The 15,570-nt window shown below is 37.2% G+C and overlaps 2 protein-coding genes across 3 annotated transcripts in view; one reads left to right on the forward strand and one right to left on the reverse strand.

Annotated features, from left to right (window-relative positions):
• LOC105458623 overlaps positions 1-4,041 on the forward strand; it is a 28,150-nt gene extending 24,109 nt beyond the window's left edge. Inside the window, exons 3-4 of the mRNA XM_011704093.1 lie at positions 1,517-2,197; positions 2,981-4,041. Coding sequence (XP_011702395.1) covers positions 1,517-2,197; positions 2,981-3,772 — 1,473 coding nt within the window. The 3' untranslated portion in view covers positions 3,773-4,041. The remainder of the gene's footprint in view (positions 1-1,516; positions 2,198-2,980) is intronic.
• Positions 1-13,615, reverse strand: part of LOC105458645 (EF-hand domain-containing family member B-like) — a 53,841-nt gene extending 40,226 nt beyond the window's left edge. For both annotated transcript variants that reach the window (XM_011704129.1, XM_011704122.1), the window contains exons 1-2: positions 13,265-13,615; positions 12,706-12,929 (exon numbers count right to left, since the gene is read on the reverse strand). In XM_011704129.1, coding sequence (XP_011702431.1) covers positions 12,706-12,725 — 20 coding nt within the window. In that variant the 5' untranslated portion in view covers positions 12,726-12,929; positions 13,265-13,615. The remainder of the gene's footprint in view (positions 1-12,705; positions 12,930-13,264) is intronic.
• Positions 13,616-15,570: the final 1,955 nt, after the last annotated feature.

Raw genomic sequence — 15,570 nt, forward strand, 5'->3', positions numbered from 1 at the left:
TTGCAACGATTTATATTCGGCTTCCGTTGAACGCAAATACGAATTATTAAAGCGCGAGTAATATGCATATTAATAATTCGCCTTCCTTATCACATCGGGAGCGATTGGGCTATTACTATTGCATTCAAATAATCGATAGCGTTAAATTGTTTTACAATCTAACTACTTTCTAATTGCTGCTTTCTTCTCTGATTTTTCCAACTACTCATTATGCGGACGCATTCCTGGGCGCGACTATTGCTGCGCTATAGACGTTTTATTTAGCATTAGAGATGGGAAACTATCGACGTATACGATTGTTGGATTATGCCGCGTCGGCCGGACATGGCGTTTAGAAATTGTTTCTCAATGCTTGAATAAATTTGCAACAAATGACGATTCTTTCCGTGAAATCAAAATTAGAAGTTTAAAGTTACTTTTCTAGAAGAAGAAAGCGCATATTTTTTAAATACATCATTCAGTTACAACTTCTGTCACTTCTGTGTATTAAAACAAACAAAATAAGAAAATGCAACATAAACAATAAAATAAAAAATAAATTAAAATAATGAATAATAAACTAACGTTTTTTTTACAAGTCTTCTCTTTCGTCTGTGAAATGCAAATCTCTGTGAACTTAAGAAGAAATTGATGTTGTTGCAAATTATCAGAACATGAAGAAAGACGGAAAATTCTACACGCAACTCGTGATACCTTGACATTTCGACGTCATTTTAAGTTAACGAGCATACGGAGTTGATTACTACTTAAAACTGAGCGTGACTAAAAGTATCATAAAACAGTAAACGGCACTGAAATTTAGACATCACTTTCTAGCTCATTGAAACGCGTCAGCCGATGCACCGTGACGATTTCGATTCTTCACGCGAATACGCCACGCCATTCCTCAAGATTAATGAATGTGGATAAGTTTGACTTGATCGGTTGTGTTTTTCTGTCGCTGTCCGATTTTACGTAGATACGTTGAACGTGCAAAGAATGCAATTGCGCTCTAGGAAAACTACATGTACAAAGTTTTTACTTTTAATAGTTAATTTAAATGTGTTAAATAAACATTTAGTTAAAAACACTAAATGTTTATTTTAAAGAGAAGAAGAGAATTTATTTTAAAATTCAACATTAACACTAAATGTTTCATTATAAAAATGATTTTGAAAAATGTTGAGTTTTGAAATAAATTCTCTAGTTTGCTAAAAAAAGATCTAAATTTTTAAAATATTATTTTTAAATAACAAAAAGGCAAAATTTAAAAATTAGAATAGTAATAAATCATGTAAATAATAAATAAAATTTTATAACATAAATATATATTAAATATAAAATAGGATAATAGAAAGATATAACAAATAAAGTGAATAAAATTCTGTTTTATGGTCAATTAAGATAAAATGATTTGTTTTGGCAATTAAGACAAGAGACACTTTCCTCCTTAATCTCACTATTATTTAAAATTAATTATTTTAAAGAAAAAAGATTAATTCTGTATAAAAAAAAATGATTTCGACGACTGTTGCAGGAAATCCATAAGAAGTCTCTGGCTCCGGAACCAATACGATCCACGGTGATATCGATGAGCCCGAAGAATATTGTTCATTCCCCGAGAAGCGCACCGCGAAGCGACGGGTCTTGCCCTACGGCTTTCGAAGTTCCTACCAGTCGCGAGACGAGCAGTGACTCAAGATTATCGCGCGAGATAATCGGTAGTCCGGAAGCGAAAGTCCGAGAGATCTATCGATCGCCAGTTCCCTTCGCATCCTCCGATCAGATCGCGCCGTCCACGAACGCGGCGCGAAGCAATGAACAACCCCTCTTTCAGAACGTCGGCAACGCGTCGTCCGCGCAATCGGTGTCCCCGAGCAACGACGGCGTTATCACGAATGCCAGCAAAAGTGGCGGATATCCGACCACCGCGCCGGTGGTTCCACAGACGCCACCGAAACCCGAACTGTCGCATCCGGTCAGCAGACTCTGCGACACGATCGAGGCCGAGGAGAGGAAGGAGACGTCGAAGACGGAAGTGGCGAACGCTGCGGAGAAGGGCGGAGACGAGAGGCTCGCGAGGATTTTCGTTAATAGCGACAATAACAATAACAACGAGACGATCGTGAGCACGGAGGTGGCGCAGCGCGGACGATCGGCGGACGATCACAAGTGCGATCAGTGCGGAAAGACTTTCGTCACGAGGGCGTCGCTCAAGGTATGCTTTCTTAGCCATTAAATCAGACATTAACGGTTCTAAAGGCCATGCATTCCCATGGCAGATACGTAGACATTATAGATCTCACCTGGAGATTAGCCTAAAGATTAGCGAGAGATTTAGCCTGATAGATTTTTCATGGAGTAACTAACTGTTTAGCATAGAGCCTTGATCACCTTGGGTTGCACAAGTCCTAAACCTATCAAACCGCGACCGTTTCTCACTGACGATGTTCCTCACGCACGATGTTCCATAAGTCACTGCGCAAATTACAACCTCCCTGTCTGCTTTTTTTTCCTCCTTCTTTTTTTGTTGATGCTAGATACTACCGCGAGTCTCTAATTTCGCGGAATTTCGCAGAGCTTAAGTGTCAGTTACGTTGAGAATTAATGTCAGTTAAATTACCGCCGTTCTTCCTTACGACATTACATGGCACGCCTGGCGTAAACCAGGCACTTCATACTTGATCGTGTACACACTCTCGTGCGTCCCGTCGATTATATGAAGAACGAGATACTGATGTCTCTAAAGTCCGTTTCATATGCCTACTTTTCCCTCCTTCGTTTTTCGGCCCTTTTCAAACTCGGCAAACTCCGTCCTGTTACATCGTCGACGCGCCGTTTGTGCCGATTACGAAGGAGAAAACGACATATCGAGATTCAAAAGAGTCGCGCGCGGCCCACGCGCGTCAATTTTCTCCTTTTTGCCCTTCGTCTTCGGCCCCGTAGCCTTGTAAATAATAAGCTTAAGCTACAACATCGCCTATCTGTGTGATCGTCACAGGTGCACAGCCGAACGCACTCCGGTGAAAAGCCGTTCCGCTGCGCCGACTGCGGCAAGCAGTTTTCGCAGCTGCGCAATTACAAGTACCATCGCAGCGTGCACGAGGGCACGCGGGAGTTCGCCGCCACTTGTCCGGAATGCGGCAAGTACTTCAACGACCGCGGCTACCTGAGCTCGCATATGAAGATCCATCGGAACCGCAAGGAGTACGGCTGCGCGGAATGCGGGAAGAGCTTCAATCAGCGAGTGGCCTACAACATGCACGTGCGCATACACACGGGCGTGAAGCCGCACCAGTGCGATCAGTGCGGAAAGGCGTTCTCGCGGAAGATGCTGCTCAAGCAGCACCTGAGGACCCATTCCGGCGAGCGACCGTATCAGTGCCAGGTCTGCCAGAAAGCGTTCGCCGACCGCTCCAACATGACCCTGCACACCAGACTGCACTCCGGCCTGAAGCCCTACCAGTGCACCCTGTGCTCCAAGGCTTTCACCAAGAAGCATCACCTGAAGACCCACCTCAACTACCACACCGGCACCAAGCCGTATTCCTGCACCAATTGCGGCGGCAGGTTCTCGCAGAGCAGCAACATGAGGACCCACTTTAAAAAGTGCATCGTCAACAATACCGCCGGGATGACGGTGAAGTCCGGCGATGAGGCCGGTACCGATCGCACCGATGCCGAGGGCGGCATAACGCCGCAGGTGGTTCTGACGCCGCCCAACTCCGATCAGGAATCCAGTATCCTGACCCCAATCTCGAAGAACGCTGTCACGATAGAGGGCAACACATAGCGGTCCCTTCCACTTGTAAGACAGAATCCCGAGAACCAAGTTAGCGAAGAATAATATGAAAATGTGGCCAATCAATCGCTATCTCTACGGTGGCTTAGATAGTGTACATGATAGATGCATTTGTCGATAATAAATCGACCGAAAACAAACTTTTTATGTTTGCAAGTTTCGAGAATGTCTTTAAACATATTCTAGGAACGAATCATTTCACGTTTGAATTATTGTTGCAAAATTACCAGTAAAATTTGCTTCGAATTTGTATTAAAAAATGCGCAGCTTATTTTCGAACAACCTAATGTTAGTTAATTGAAGCAAGATTGCGTATCTCGGTGTGATACGATAGTCATTGCATTGTGCTTTCCAGTTCCTGTATTTATTGAACTAATCTCGTTGTACACTATATTGTAATCTAATCTAATATTTTTAACAATCTAGAACAGATTATTTTCTTAATCAAATGATGTTAAACTTTTCACAGAAAATTTATCTTTTTATTTAGGCAAAACTCGTTTTACTCATTTTCATCTTGCAGATTATAATTCTCAACGATGTCGATTATTTTTTGCACAGATCTACTTTGCTCAGATTTGAAAAATTCAGTTTAAATAGACGTATATAAAATCTTTAACTGCTTTAATATTAAATCTTTGAAATCCGCAGATTTTTTGTTCTCATTTAATTAACAATATTATACATTTTTTCTTTTATTTTTGTTCGATTTTCAGTTCAGCATTTAAACAATTCAATTCATTATAAGAGAAATAACAAAGAAAAAAACAAACCTGTCAATTATTCATTATTAATACATCTGTCAATGTGTGAACGATATTTCAACTTTAGAAACTGAAACTCGATATCTTTCTGTTTTCTCTTTTTAATTCATGTTCAATAATTGTCTGTGGTCTTATATACTCTAAAATCAAAAATTATTCAAGGAATACGTCGTTTCTTTATTGCATACCAAACGGTTAACAGCTCCTTCGCCGAATCTGCAACAAGTGCATTGCAACACGGCAAGTCTCCAATTGTCGATTGCAACACACGGCAATTGCAAGTACAATCGAAAAGTCTGCAGCCTTGCGTAGTAAGTATCTCCTTGTATTTGAAAGTAACTCGTCGGACTCCGGAGAGTAATCGAGCTTCCATATCAGCGCAAATAGTTTTGTAACAACTTTTTCCAAGAAATATCCCTATGGCAGCGTTTAAGGATCTGTTTCTGGAGCAACTTTGTTACAGTGGCTAAGGAGCGTTTTCTCAAAAGGTAACAAGTATCAAAGTTCTTGCATTAAACATCGTGCGAGTAATTTAAGATCTTATTGGAAAGAGACATTCAAAATTAACAATTATTTTTTTGTTTTAATTTAAAAAATTGAAAAAAACATAATTTTTGTAAATTCAATCATAATTCAAATAAATCGAGAAGAAATCTAAGGTAAAAATAATCTGAAATTTGATTGATAAAAAAAATGTCAAAAAAATTAAACCTTCCTTTTCTGATTATTCCATCAAAAGAATATGAAAAAGTGCAAGAAACGTAATTTATCGAATACTTTGTGTAAGACAATAAGTCGCGAATTTAAGAAAATAAGTATGATAAAATTATTTGATGGAATGGAAATAATCCATTTTTTTTATATATTTTAAGATATTTTTTATATGTATAAAATCAAGTTTATAATTATGCCGAATGTTTATATAATGCCGATATGTATATATTCGATACAGTAATATATTTATAATAATTTACAAAATATATGTTGATAGGAAAATATGTTTAATACATGCGTATGTTGACTGTGTATGCCAAGCATATTAAATACATGAAATACAAAAAAAATATACAAAAAAGTATTCATATATTGTACAGTTACATTTAGTTGGACAGATCGAATCATCTCTGTTCAATAAATAATAAAAAAAATAAAGATAATAAAGATGAAACGCTTCGATAACTTTCTAAACTCGAAAACTCATTGTTAGTGTTGCTTACTCAGCTATTTATCCTCATTGAAAAATCAAATTTTCCTCGCTGAAAGTATGCTGTGCTGCTTCGGCAATACCTTGCGCTCACAGGTACGCATACACCTGCGGTATTTACCTCGTGTTTAGGGTAAGGGGCAATCGCACGACGCACGTACGAAATATAACGGTGCATCGCGGGCAGAACATGCGGACAATGACGATAAATCGCCGCCGCGACGGTGTTTCTCTCTCCCGGTGCCGGCGGAATTATCGTAAATCCTGCCGCGCGACACAAATCGCTCGTTAATATTCAAGCGCGAGTGAATGACTCTCTCGCGGCAATACGTCATAATTTTTCCAGGAGTGTCCTGCGGTGGGATGCACACCGCGGCGACTTTTGCCATTAATACTGTGTAATGCTTATTAAGTCGTGTACACACGCGCGCGCTCACACGTGAAATATTACCTCTTACATTAACGTTATCAAAGTATCAATTTGCAATTTCACGTAAACGCGCGCTTCTGCGAACCCTCTAGCTAACGTATAAGTGCCCGCAGCACACGGCACGGTGTACACTTTTTCGCGGAATAACGTGTTTCCAATTTGCGTTTCTAACAATCTCATAATCTGAAACTTATTATATACGACTCGCGTTTTTTTCAAAGCTGATTAAAATTACATCCACGCGGTTGCCGCGCGCGATTCGGATGATACTTCCTCTGTTCACGCTGCGATACGCGTAGAAACGGGCCGAGCTGTTTGCTCGTTGGACTGGACCTTATGGTATGCGCACAATAATCGCAAATCACCGGCACGTGATGGTTTGTAGCTCTCGGAGCATATCAGATTACGGAAATAATCCTGGGAGAAGCGTGGATGCTGCGAGCGGGGATGATGCGCGCGAGATGCGAAATAACAGATCCGCAGAATCGCGCGCGTACGGCACGTACAAGGTCAAGCGTACGCCTGTAGTGGATCATGGACATCGTGATCGAATCGGAGGATCAATGGAAATGAGAATAAGCAGCGCGAGGTAAATGTTTTTGATCTATACTAGAAATTAAGTTAAAGAAAAAAAATTTAAAAAAAAAGATACGTATCACGATGAATAGTGAAGTAAAATTGAATGTGTGAATGAAAGCTCACGTTAATAGTGTTTTAATTATTCAATTAACTATTTAATATTTTGTATTGAAAATTAAGAAATTATGAGAAAGAGCGACGAAGAGAATTATTGATACAAAAAAATTCGTCTTTCTTCAATTTACAGTGAGAAATTATGTATCGTACATCATAAAGTAAATATTGTATTTTTATAGATTTGTAATCGCCGAATCTGGTTTCAATATTTTTGTAAAGTTCTATATGAAAGTACCATGATTAGCCTCTTATTGAAACGTCGAAGTTTTTTGTTTTTCATTATATTTTGTAACGAAAGACAATGAATATCTCTTTTCGCGCAATTGATCAATAGCTGCTCAGCAATTACGAATGTCATATGAATGTCCCATGTCCATTCAACGATGCGCTTCCCATTCTTCATTCTCGCCGTACCTCCCCTTCTGTACATCACTATAGGCCATTATATCAGCCGCGCGATTCTCTCCGTTTCTCCATTCACCTAATCTGATCGGGAGAAATGGCATCTTCAGGGAACATATGTAGTCGTAAAGAAGATCTTGAACCTGCTCGCTTAGCAAAGACACGACAAAGCTATCAAGGCATTATGCTCTCCCAAGTGGGTTCTTAGAGCCGAGTCATCCTCGACGCATCGTTAATTAAGCTCATGGCTCATTAGACATTTTATCGTGTATATGAGCCTCAAGTTGACGGACCGCTGACCCTGGGTCAAAAGTTGCCTTAACAGTTACATAAAATTGTTTGAGAAACGAGTTTACCGGCAATCCCCGACATAGACAAATTTGTGATTTAATATAATTTCTCGCTCATTTTATATCGATATCTCGGAGCTACAGTTGATTGCAAACGCTTCAATCTTATGATCTTCCTTTCAAATTCATTCTAAAAGACGCAATAAAAATTAATTTTTATAAACAAAATAAATACAATCTGAAATACTACGAGAAATATATGTGATTTCAATTTATAAATATGTAATCTCTATCAAAAATGTGCAATAATTTTAATATTCCTAAATTTTTAATTTGCACTTAAACGCGCCTAATTATATTTAAAAATAAACACGGAAACGAGAACTAATATTTATTAATAAATACTTCCCTACGGTAAAATGTATCTGTTACTTTACAAAGAGATGAAAAACATCCAGTTTTCGCAATAACAGGTATAATTAACAGCTCCTTTCACATCATTATTCTATTAAATACCATACGTTGCACTAAAGATACCTACATGTAGAAAATGCGACGCTAAAATGCACTCAATGTTTGAGGAGTACGTTAAGCAAACACTTATTAATTTGAAATATTATATCGCAATACACTTAAGATGAAAGAGCTCCTTTTACGAAACTTCAAGAAAGAAATCCGATCGGCGATCCGCATATACGCGAATCCGCGCTCGAGCTTTCTCTTGCCCGGCTTGGTCTAATGGAAAACACGGGGATTGTTGCTTTCCGGAAACAACTGGCCCCATTCCAATTATATGCACTTGCGCGAAAGTATCAATAACGTCCAAGAATGCACTTCCGCGATTACGTAACAAAAGAATACTATATACATATGAAGTCGTCACGATGAGAAAAAAAATTATATATAAATTATATAAGAAAGTGATTTAGTTACCATAGCTTAAAGTAAGAGTAGAGTTAACTTACCGTTAAAAGATTATCTAGTTTCTAAAATCTAAAAAAAAAAGTTACATACATACATACATTAATATTAGATTAATGTATATTAATTGTTTTATTAATTGTTTTATATTTTTTATATATAATAAGTATATATAAGTAATAGAATTTTATTTTCAAACTTAAAATTTTTTAAATAGATTTACATTTACGCGACAGAGGTTAAATCGAATTGTTTTAGCATTAAATGAAAGTTACAAACTTAAAAAAGAATAAAAAAAAACAAATCCTAAATATCAAAAAATACTTTGATTTCTTAGATGTGTTTTTAAATATTCCTTTAACTTCTACATTATTAGAGCAATTTTATAAAAATTGTACGTTAATTTATTTTGTCATCTTTACCGTTTATCCGGGTTTCCGTGGCATTCTGCCTTGACTTGAAACAGATAATTTATCTGCTTATTTTGATTTATATATTTGTCAGCGACAAATTATATTTTCGACCTCGTGTATCCATGACCTATGCGAGTTTGCAAATCGGCACCGGCATTTGAAGACTACCTGTTTGGACCGACCGAAGTATCAGATAACGTCCGTTAGAACTGGTTATACCGACACGGTGCGTTACGATCCTGCGGCGCGATACGGAAGATAAACACCGGATAGAGGTCCATCGCGCCTTCGGGTACAGCGACTGACCTCCTGAACTCGATGGCCGAGAAGGAGAAAATACACCCGACCGACCGCTTCCATGCTTTTTTTTTTAATCCGTCCGTTCCACTAATTAGCAGTACTCACGGAAGACTCGCAAGGGTTTTCGGTGTAAACGCATAACTCTCCGGCGAATGTGGAACACGTGGAAGAAACGGAACAATTTTAATATTACATCAATTAATTTCGCGATAATAAAGGACATACATATATATACGCATAAACACACACATGTGCACGCGGTGAGATCCGGGTTGAATGGAAATGTACTCAGGTATGCGTATTTCAAGTGATTTTTTTGCAATTGATTTCTTTTAGAAATAAAATCACGTATAAAAATATTTTATTTCGTATTTATATTTATTTATTTTTATTGTTCGGTACTTTTCCGACCACTTATTAAAAAATACACAGAAACTGCGTGATACTTATTTGATTATGCAATTTTTCAACGAATTTTTTATTTATTAATAAATTCATTAATAGTCATTAATAAATTTAATAAATATTATAAATTATTAATGTTTTACATAGTACATACAGAGTATTTAAAAGTACTTTGTATCTCGTTTTGTAGTAGGAAATATTTTTATAAGATTCCAATAAAACTTGCTTGATTATTCAGTTTTTCATTGAATTTATTATTCACCAATAAATTTATTAATATTCATTAATAAATACAATAAATATTATAAACTATCAATGTTTGCAAATATCTTTGAGGATCTGTGCCAAAATTTCTAGTTTTAAATCGGAAATAACAGTTCTAATTTTAATTAATAATTTTACTTATAATACTATTATATTTATTTATTTTCGAAGAGAGAAAGGAGAGCGCTGAAGATAATTGTTCGCAAGCAAAAAAGAACACGTGCGTGTACTGTGAGAATATTACTATATTAGCCACCATCGCTGCGCTCTAATCATCAATTTGCATATTCATATAAGATTTACAGCTCACTGTCAATTTACATATTCATAATTGAGTTACTCGAGATGATATTACGAACGAGAACAGTCGGTTCCTATAATGCTTCGCGAATGTGCCGTTTTAGCGGATAGTAGATGCGGGATACACAGGAGAGGTCCACCTGCGCGTGTAACGTCTGCATAATCATATAATTGAAGTCAATTGACAGTCGCGTTGTAACCGCGATAACGACACCGACCGCAATCGCGGTTGCTAAATACACTTAATTGGCGGGGAGGGAGAGGAGTAACGTAAAACGTATCTGGACGGCACTACACTTAACCCCGAGCGATTGCGAGTCGGAATCGTTCGACTTCCTCCTACGGGCTCGCTCGCACCCGTGAACGAGAGAGAAACGACGAGAAGGGGATTCCCCCGCGCGCGCACGAAAACGATTTTTCTCGCGCGCACGGCCAGTTAAATTGTAAACGTTACGTAAAACGAGTCGAGTAAGCGATCGTGTAAAGAGCGCTTGTTCGAGAGACGGAATTGCATTTTGCCGGAGAGTTTGCTCGCCCGTCTATTTAAGAGTTTGCGTCACGAGCGAACGGTATTGTTCCCCCCGCGGAGCGTTAAACGCTTTTCGATTAATGCCTACCAGATGATCTGCACGGGATATCCCGGAATCGAATGCCCTTTTAAACCGCGGATTCCACGGCTGGTTTAACGCCGTTTTTTTCTGCAAAGCCCGCGGCACATAGAAAAACTTAAGGTACTAAGACGTAAGCAAGAAGCGAATCGGCTAATCACAACAGAAAACGTAGTAAGGCAATAATCTTACGTTCTCTATTGTGATTGGTCGATACGCCTACTGCTTATGTCTTACTGCCTTATACGTTTTTCTATGTGCCATGGACTTAAGAAAAACATCCTTTGAGATAAAACGTACATTATGTGTTTCTATAATGTTATTGTTGTTTAAATTAAAATTAATATCAAATTGTTTGTTTTAATAAACTTATTTTGAGCATACTCTCTAAATTTTCTGGAATGAGATTCACTCCAGAAAATTTAGAGAGTACTTGTATTACATTTTGCTAATTTCTGCAATTAGGTTTAATGTATTCCACGATGTTCCTTACAGTAAATTACGATTCTTCAAAACACTGTACGCGTTATTAACTTAATGTTGATTAATTAATGTATTTATCGATTTTTTTTCTTAAACTCGGGATTTAGAAATCTGTTACACAGCACGGTGAAATTTTCATTAAGGAAGCATCGTCTACAAGTGGATCGAGACACCCACGCGAGGAAATGGGAGTTCCAACGGCTATCATTTACATGTCGGTGCATCTAAAATTGTTATGTAGGAAAACCCTCGAGCGCACGCGGGGTTTGAGGTTATTAGGATACAAAATTGTACGGTTGCACTTGCTTTCAAAGATGAGATGAAATAGAAGCGAAATTAAGATCGTCGGAGCAATCAATGATCTACACCACGGTAGCGGTAATCTGCCTCGCAGGTAAATCGGCACATTCGGTGTCACGAAGACTAGATCGTAATAAGACCGGTCGAACCAGTCGATCTCTATATAGGTGGCACAGATCGAAATTGCCGATAAGTAGTAGCGAAACAGCATTGTATAAGAAAATCAATTGGTACGTGACAAACAGAAATTGTCAGAGACAACACACCATTGTAAGAGTACAAGATCTTCTATTCTGTGGATCATTGAATTAACCACTAATCTGCAGAAGGAACCGGTTATTTTTATTAGTACAAAAAAAGACACATACATTTCTAAACTTACGAAAATATAAATATCTACTATAAAATATCCGAAAATTTGATTACTCGTATGGTTTACAAACGGTACATACATATATATTCGAAAAATTTTGACATAAACGGATACAATACATACAAAGAATTTATTTAGAAACACAATTATAATTATTAATATGTTAGAGAGAATGTATTTAATAATTTTCATAAAAGCTCTTCGTTATTTAGATAATCATTATTTCAAAGACATCACAGAACTATGCAACCATGTCGAATTGTTGGCTCTTTTTTATATTTATTTTTACATTAATTTATATTTCTTTTGCATTGTTTGCCAATAAAAATGGTGTTTTTCTTCTATAATGCAGTGTTTTGCATTCAATGCATTTATTGAACAATGCATTCATTTTATTTAATCCGTTTATTTATTACAAACAAAGCGGATACGATATGCGATCTATGAGAGCCTTAGCAGGAATCCTTAATTTACGATCACTGATATAAGGATTGCGCAAATCAAAATTATAATAAAGGCTAATAATAATTTATGATCAAGATTATAGTTTGAGAACGAGAAGACTTTACATCGACAGCATTATATCGTTTCTGATCCGTGCAATTGCACGTATACGAAAAGATATATTAAATTTGCTTTTGTAACTCATATACATATATTGTAACTAATAAGATATGTATTATTAATCATCCACGGTGTGTAGACGTGTAGACCTTATTATTCTGCGGTATAGAGAATATATGTAGATTCTTCGGGGCAGATTGAACCTACCTTTCGTTGAGCCTGACCATATAAATTCTGGCTCCATTTCACCCACGGATCGATAAAGGAGAGAAACTCCTTCTGCTGCCGGCTATCATCGTCGGCTTATCATTGCCGACAGATAATATATATGCTCCATCCTTACTTCCGCGTGTCAATTACACCGCATTTCTTCGCGACAACAAGTAGTTAATCAAACGAGAATACTAACTCGAACAAATTATATTGATTGCCTGAAAAAACCGTGTATAAATAGCATAATACGCATGAGAGAATTAACGTGATTTTTATTCGAATTAAAATTATTGTATATACAAGTTTGATAAAAGCAGACTCGATCACGATGTTAAAAATTGAACTTTTTCATTTGCCTCTTTTTCATTTAGATATTTATAAAAATAATTATACAATTTCCGAAAAAAATCTATCTCAACTTCATAAAGTTATTTTTGTAAATTTAATAAATTTATAAAATTTTAAATTATTTTAGTACTTATTTTTAACTAATCAAAATGATCCACATAAGCGAAAGATTAAAAATTAATTTTACGCAAGAAATAATATTTACCGCAAGATTGCTTCACCGGCACCCGATGCCTCTTCTGGAACTCCTCCTCCTTTCAGATTATCAGGCCTCTGGGTTCCCAGGTTGTTAGACCTTCTTCTTATAGATTCTCCTCTTCACGCTCCTCTTCAAGATGCACTCGAAAAACACTTGCTGGTAATTACGATCGCGCGCGAACATCAATAAAAGTCGTTTCGCACAACACTTACGGCACTACCGTTTGAAATAGTTAAGATACGATGAATAATTGCTTATTGTAATTATCATGAGATACAATCGTCTTTCGAGGGAGAATAAGTACATAAAGCGTCTCGACTCATTTATCTCGCTACTTGATCAGTCAAGTGTCGGCGTATGAGTGATAGCGCGGCGACCTTTTGTAAACAACGCGCTGTACGCCGCAAAAAGTATCAAGGCCGCATATTAGCCGACATGGTTTCCCGGAAACATCTAGCAAGTGAAGAAATAGATTTGTATCAAATATTCGATTTTTCACAAAGAAAAATGAGTTCCAATCTCTCTAATTAATTCGAATAGCGTTTTCTACTGGGAAAACTGGTGCAGCACTAACGCCATGTCAGGTTTCGATGAAAATTGCACAAATGTAATAATAGTACAGGTTTAGTGCGGTTCAGTGAAACACCATATATTATAACTCCATTATAGCTTCATATAATAGCAAAAATAACTATAACACAAATTTTAAGTTGCTTATTGTGCAATATTATTCTGATTTTATTATTTAGTTTTTACAATTTTTAAATTCTTTTAAATGTCAAAACATTAATGTTATTATTAGACACGTCAAAACTAAAAACAGTATCGATTATTAAAATAATGTAATATTCAGACCTTAAATTACAAACAACTTCAATTTCAATTAACTGGGTGAACTGGGTCTTCCACCATTTCTAAAGACGGTGAAGCAAAAGTTAAACTCAGTGCAATTTTTTGTACTAGTTTTGTTAGTGGAACATTAAACATTGAAAATATATGAACTCTAATTTTCACAAGAAAAAAATATATTACACTCAGTGTGCGCCAGTGTTGCACTATAGTTTTCCCAGTAGAAAACGCTATTGTATATGTTACATGAAACGAGCTTACAGTAAAAAATAAAATATAGAAAATTGTTATGCGTTCGTCGCAGTAAAATTCCCACTATCCTTGTATCTCGTAATATGAGTTATGCAGTATTTCGCTGGCTCGTTTAAAAGTGATATCGAGATCTCGTCGCCGCGCGTCGCATCGTCACCGCGCGGGGACGTTACAAGAGTGACGAGACGACTTTCTCCAAGTGTAACAAAGCCATGACGAAAGCCGCGTGGAACTCGAGCGATCGAAGTCATTCAGCGATCGCACGAATAGACTCGATCCATTAGCTTTGCGCAATGTAATGCGCGTTGTAGGTGTGCGCGGCGGACTACTTGTTTTACGAGACTTCCCGATCTACGGTGCCGGTGACACAAATGGGTTCTAAATACCCGACATACTGTCTCTCAATGGAAACGGTGTTACGTTCGAGCACCGCCTACACTCGCGAAGTTAACGGTATGGAAATATGCGTGCACAAATACGTATACGGCTTATGCGCAATCGAATCGCTGAAGGCGAAAGCATTGTCCGTATATTTTCAAACTCTCTTCTAACAAATACAAGTCGAATACAGGCGACGCGATGCCGCGCGATGTCGTCGAAGCAATTTAAATTCTAGGATGCAGATTTGTACGGTTTTTGTGGCAAAGTGGGATTCCAGAATGCTTCTGATACAAAAGTATCGAGTTAATCTTTGATTAAATTGAAAAATATTTGATTTGTTTTCACATTTTAAATAAATCTTATCGTTATATTGAAACTTGTATGAAAGTGAGAAAATACGTTATAGAATAAAAGGAATTCAGATCAAATACGAAATCTGAAGTTGAAGACAGAAACGATAGTTTTAAAACACATTGTATGATCGATGTATCCGCGCTGCGGTTGCAACGCCCCTGCATTTACGATCAATTAAATTTCACTTCGTCGAACAAAATTGCAAGGCGTGGCCTTGGGAAGCATCACCGATAATTAAATTATTGACGGTTGTTATGTACGCCAATGAGTAATGATTATTGCCAACAGTGGCACATTTTGACATGAAAACAAACATATATGTTTCTTATATAGGATTTAATGTTCGTTTTCAGAATTTTAGTAGAACTTTTTCGCGATATCTAAAATTCCTAATATGTTTTAAGAAAAATTTCGACGATTCCTTTTAACATTTAAAATAATAAAAGCAGGAATGAACAAATGCCGGAGATTTTTCG

The sequence above is a fragment of the Wasmannia auropunctata genome, unplaced genomic scaffold (assembly GCF_000956235.1).
Source record: "Wasmannia auropunctata unplaced genomic scaffold, wasmannia.A_1.0 LD336101.1, whole genome shotgun sequence".
In the NCBI taxonomy this organism is placed as follows: Eukaryota; Metazoa; Arthropoda; class Insecta; order Hymenoptera; family Formicidae; genus Wasmannia; species Wasmannia auropunctata.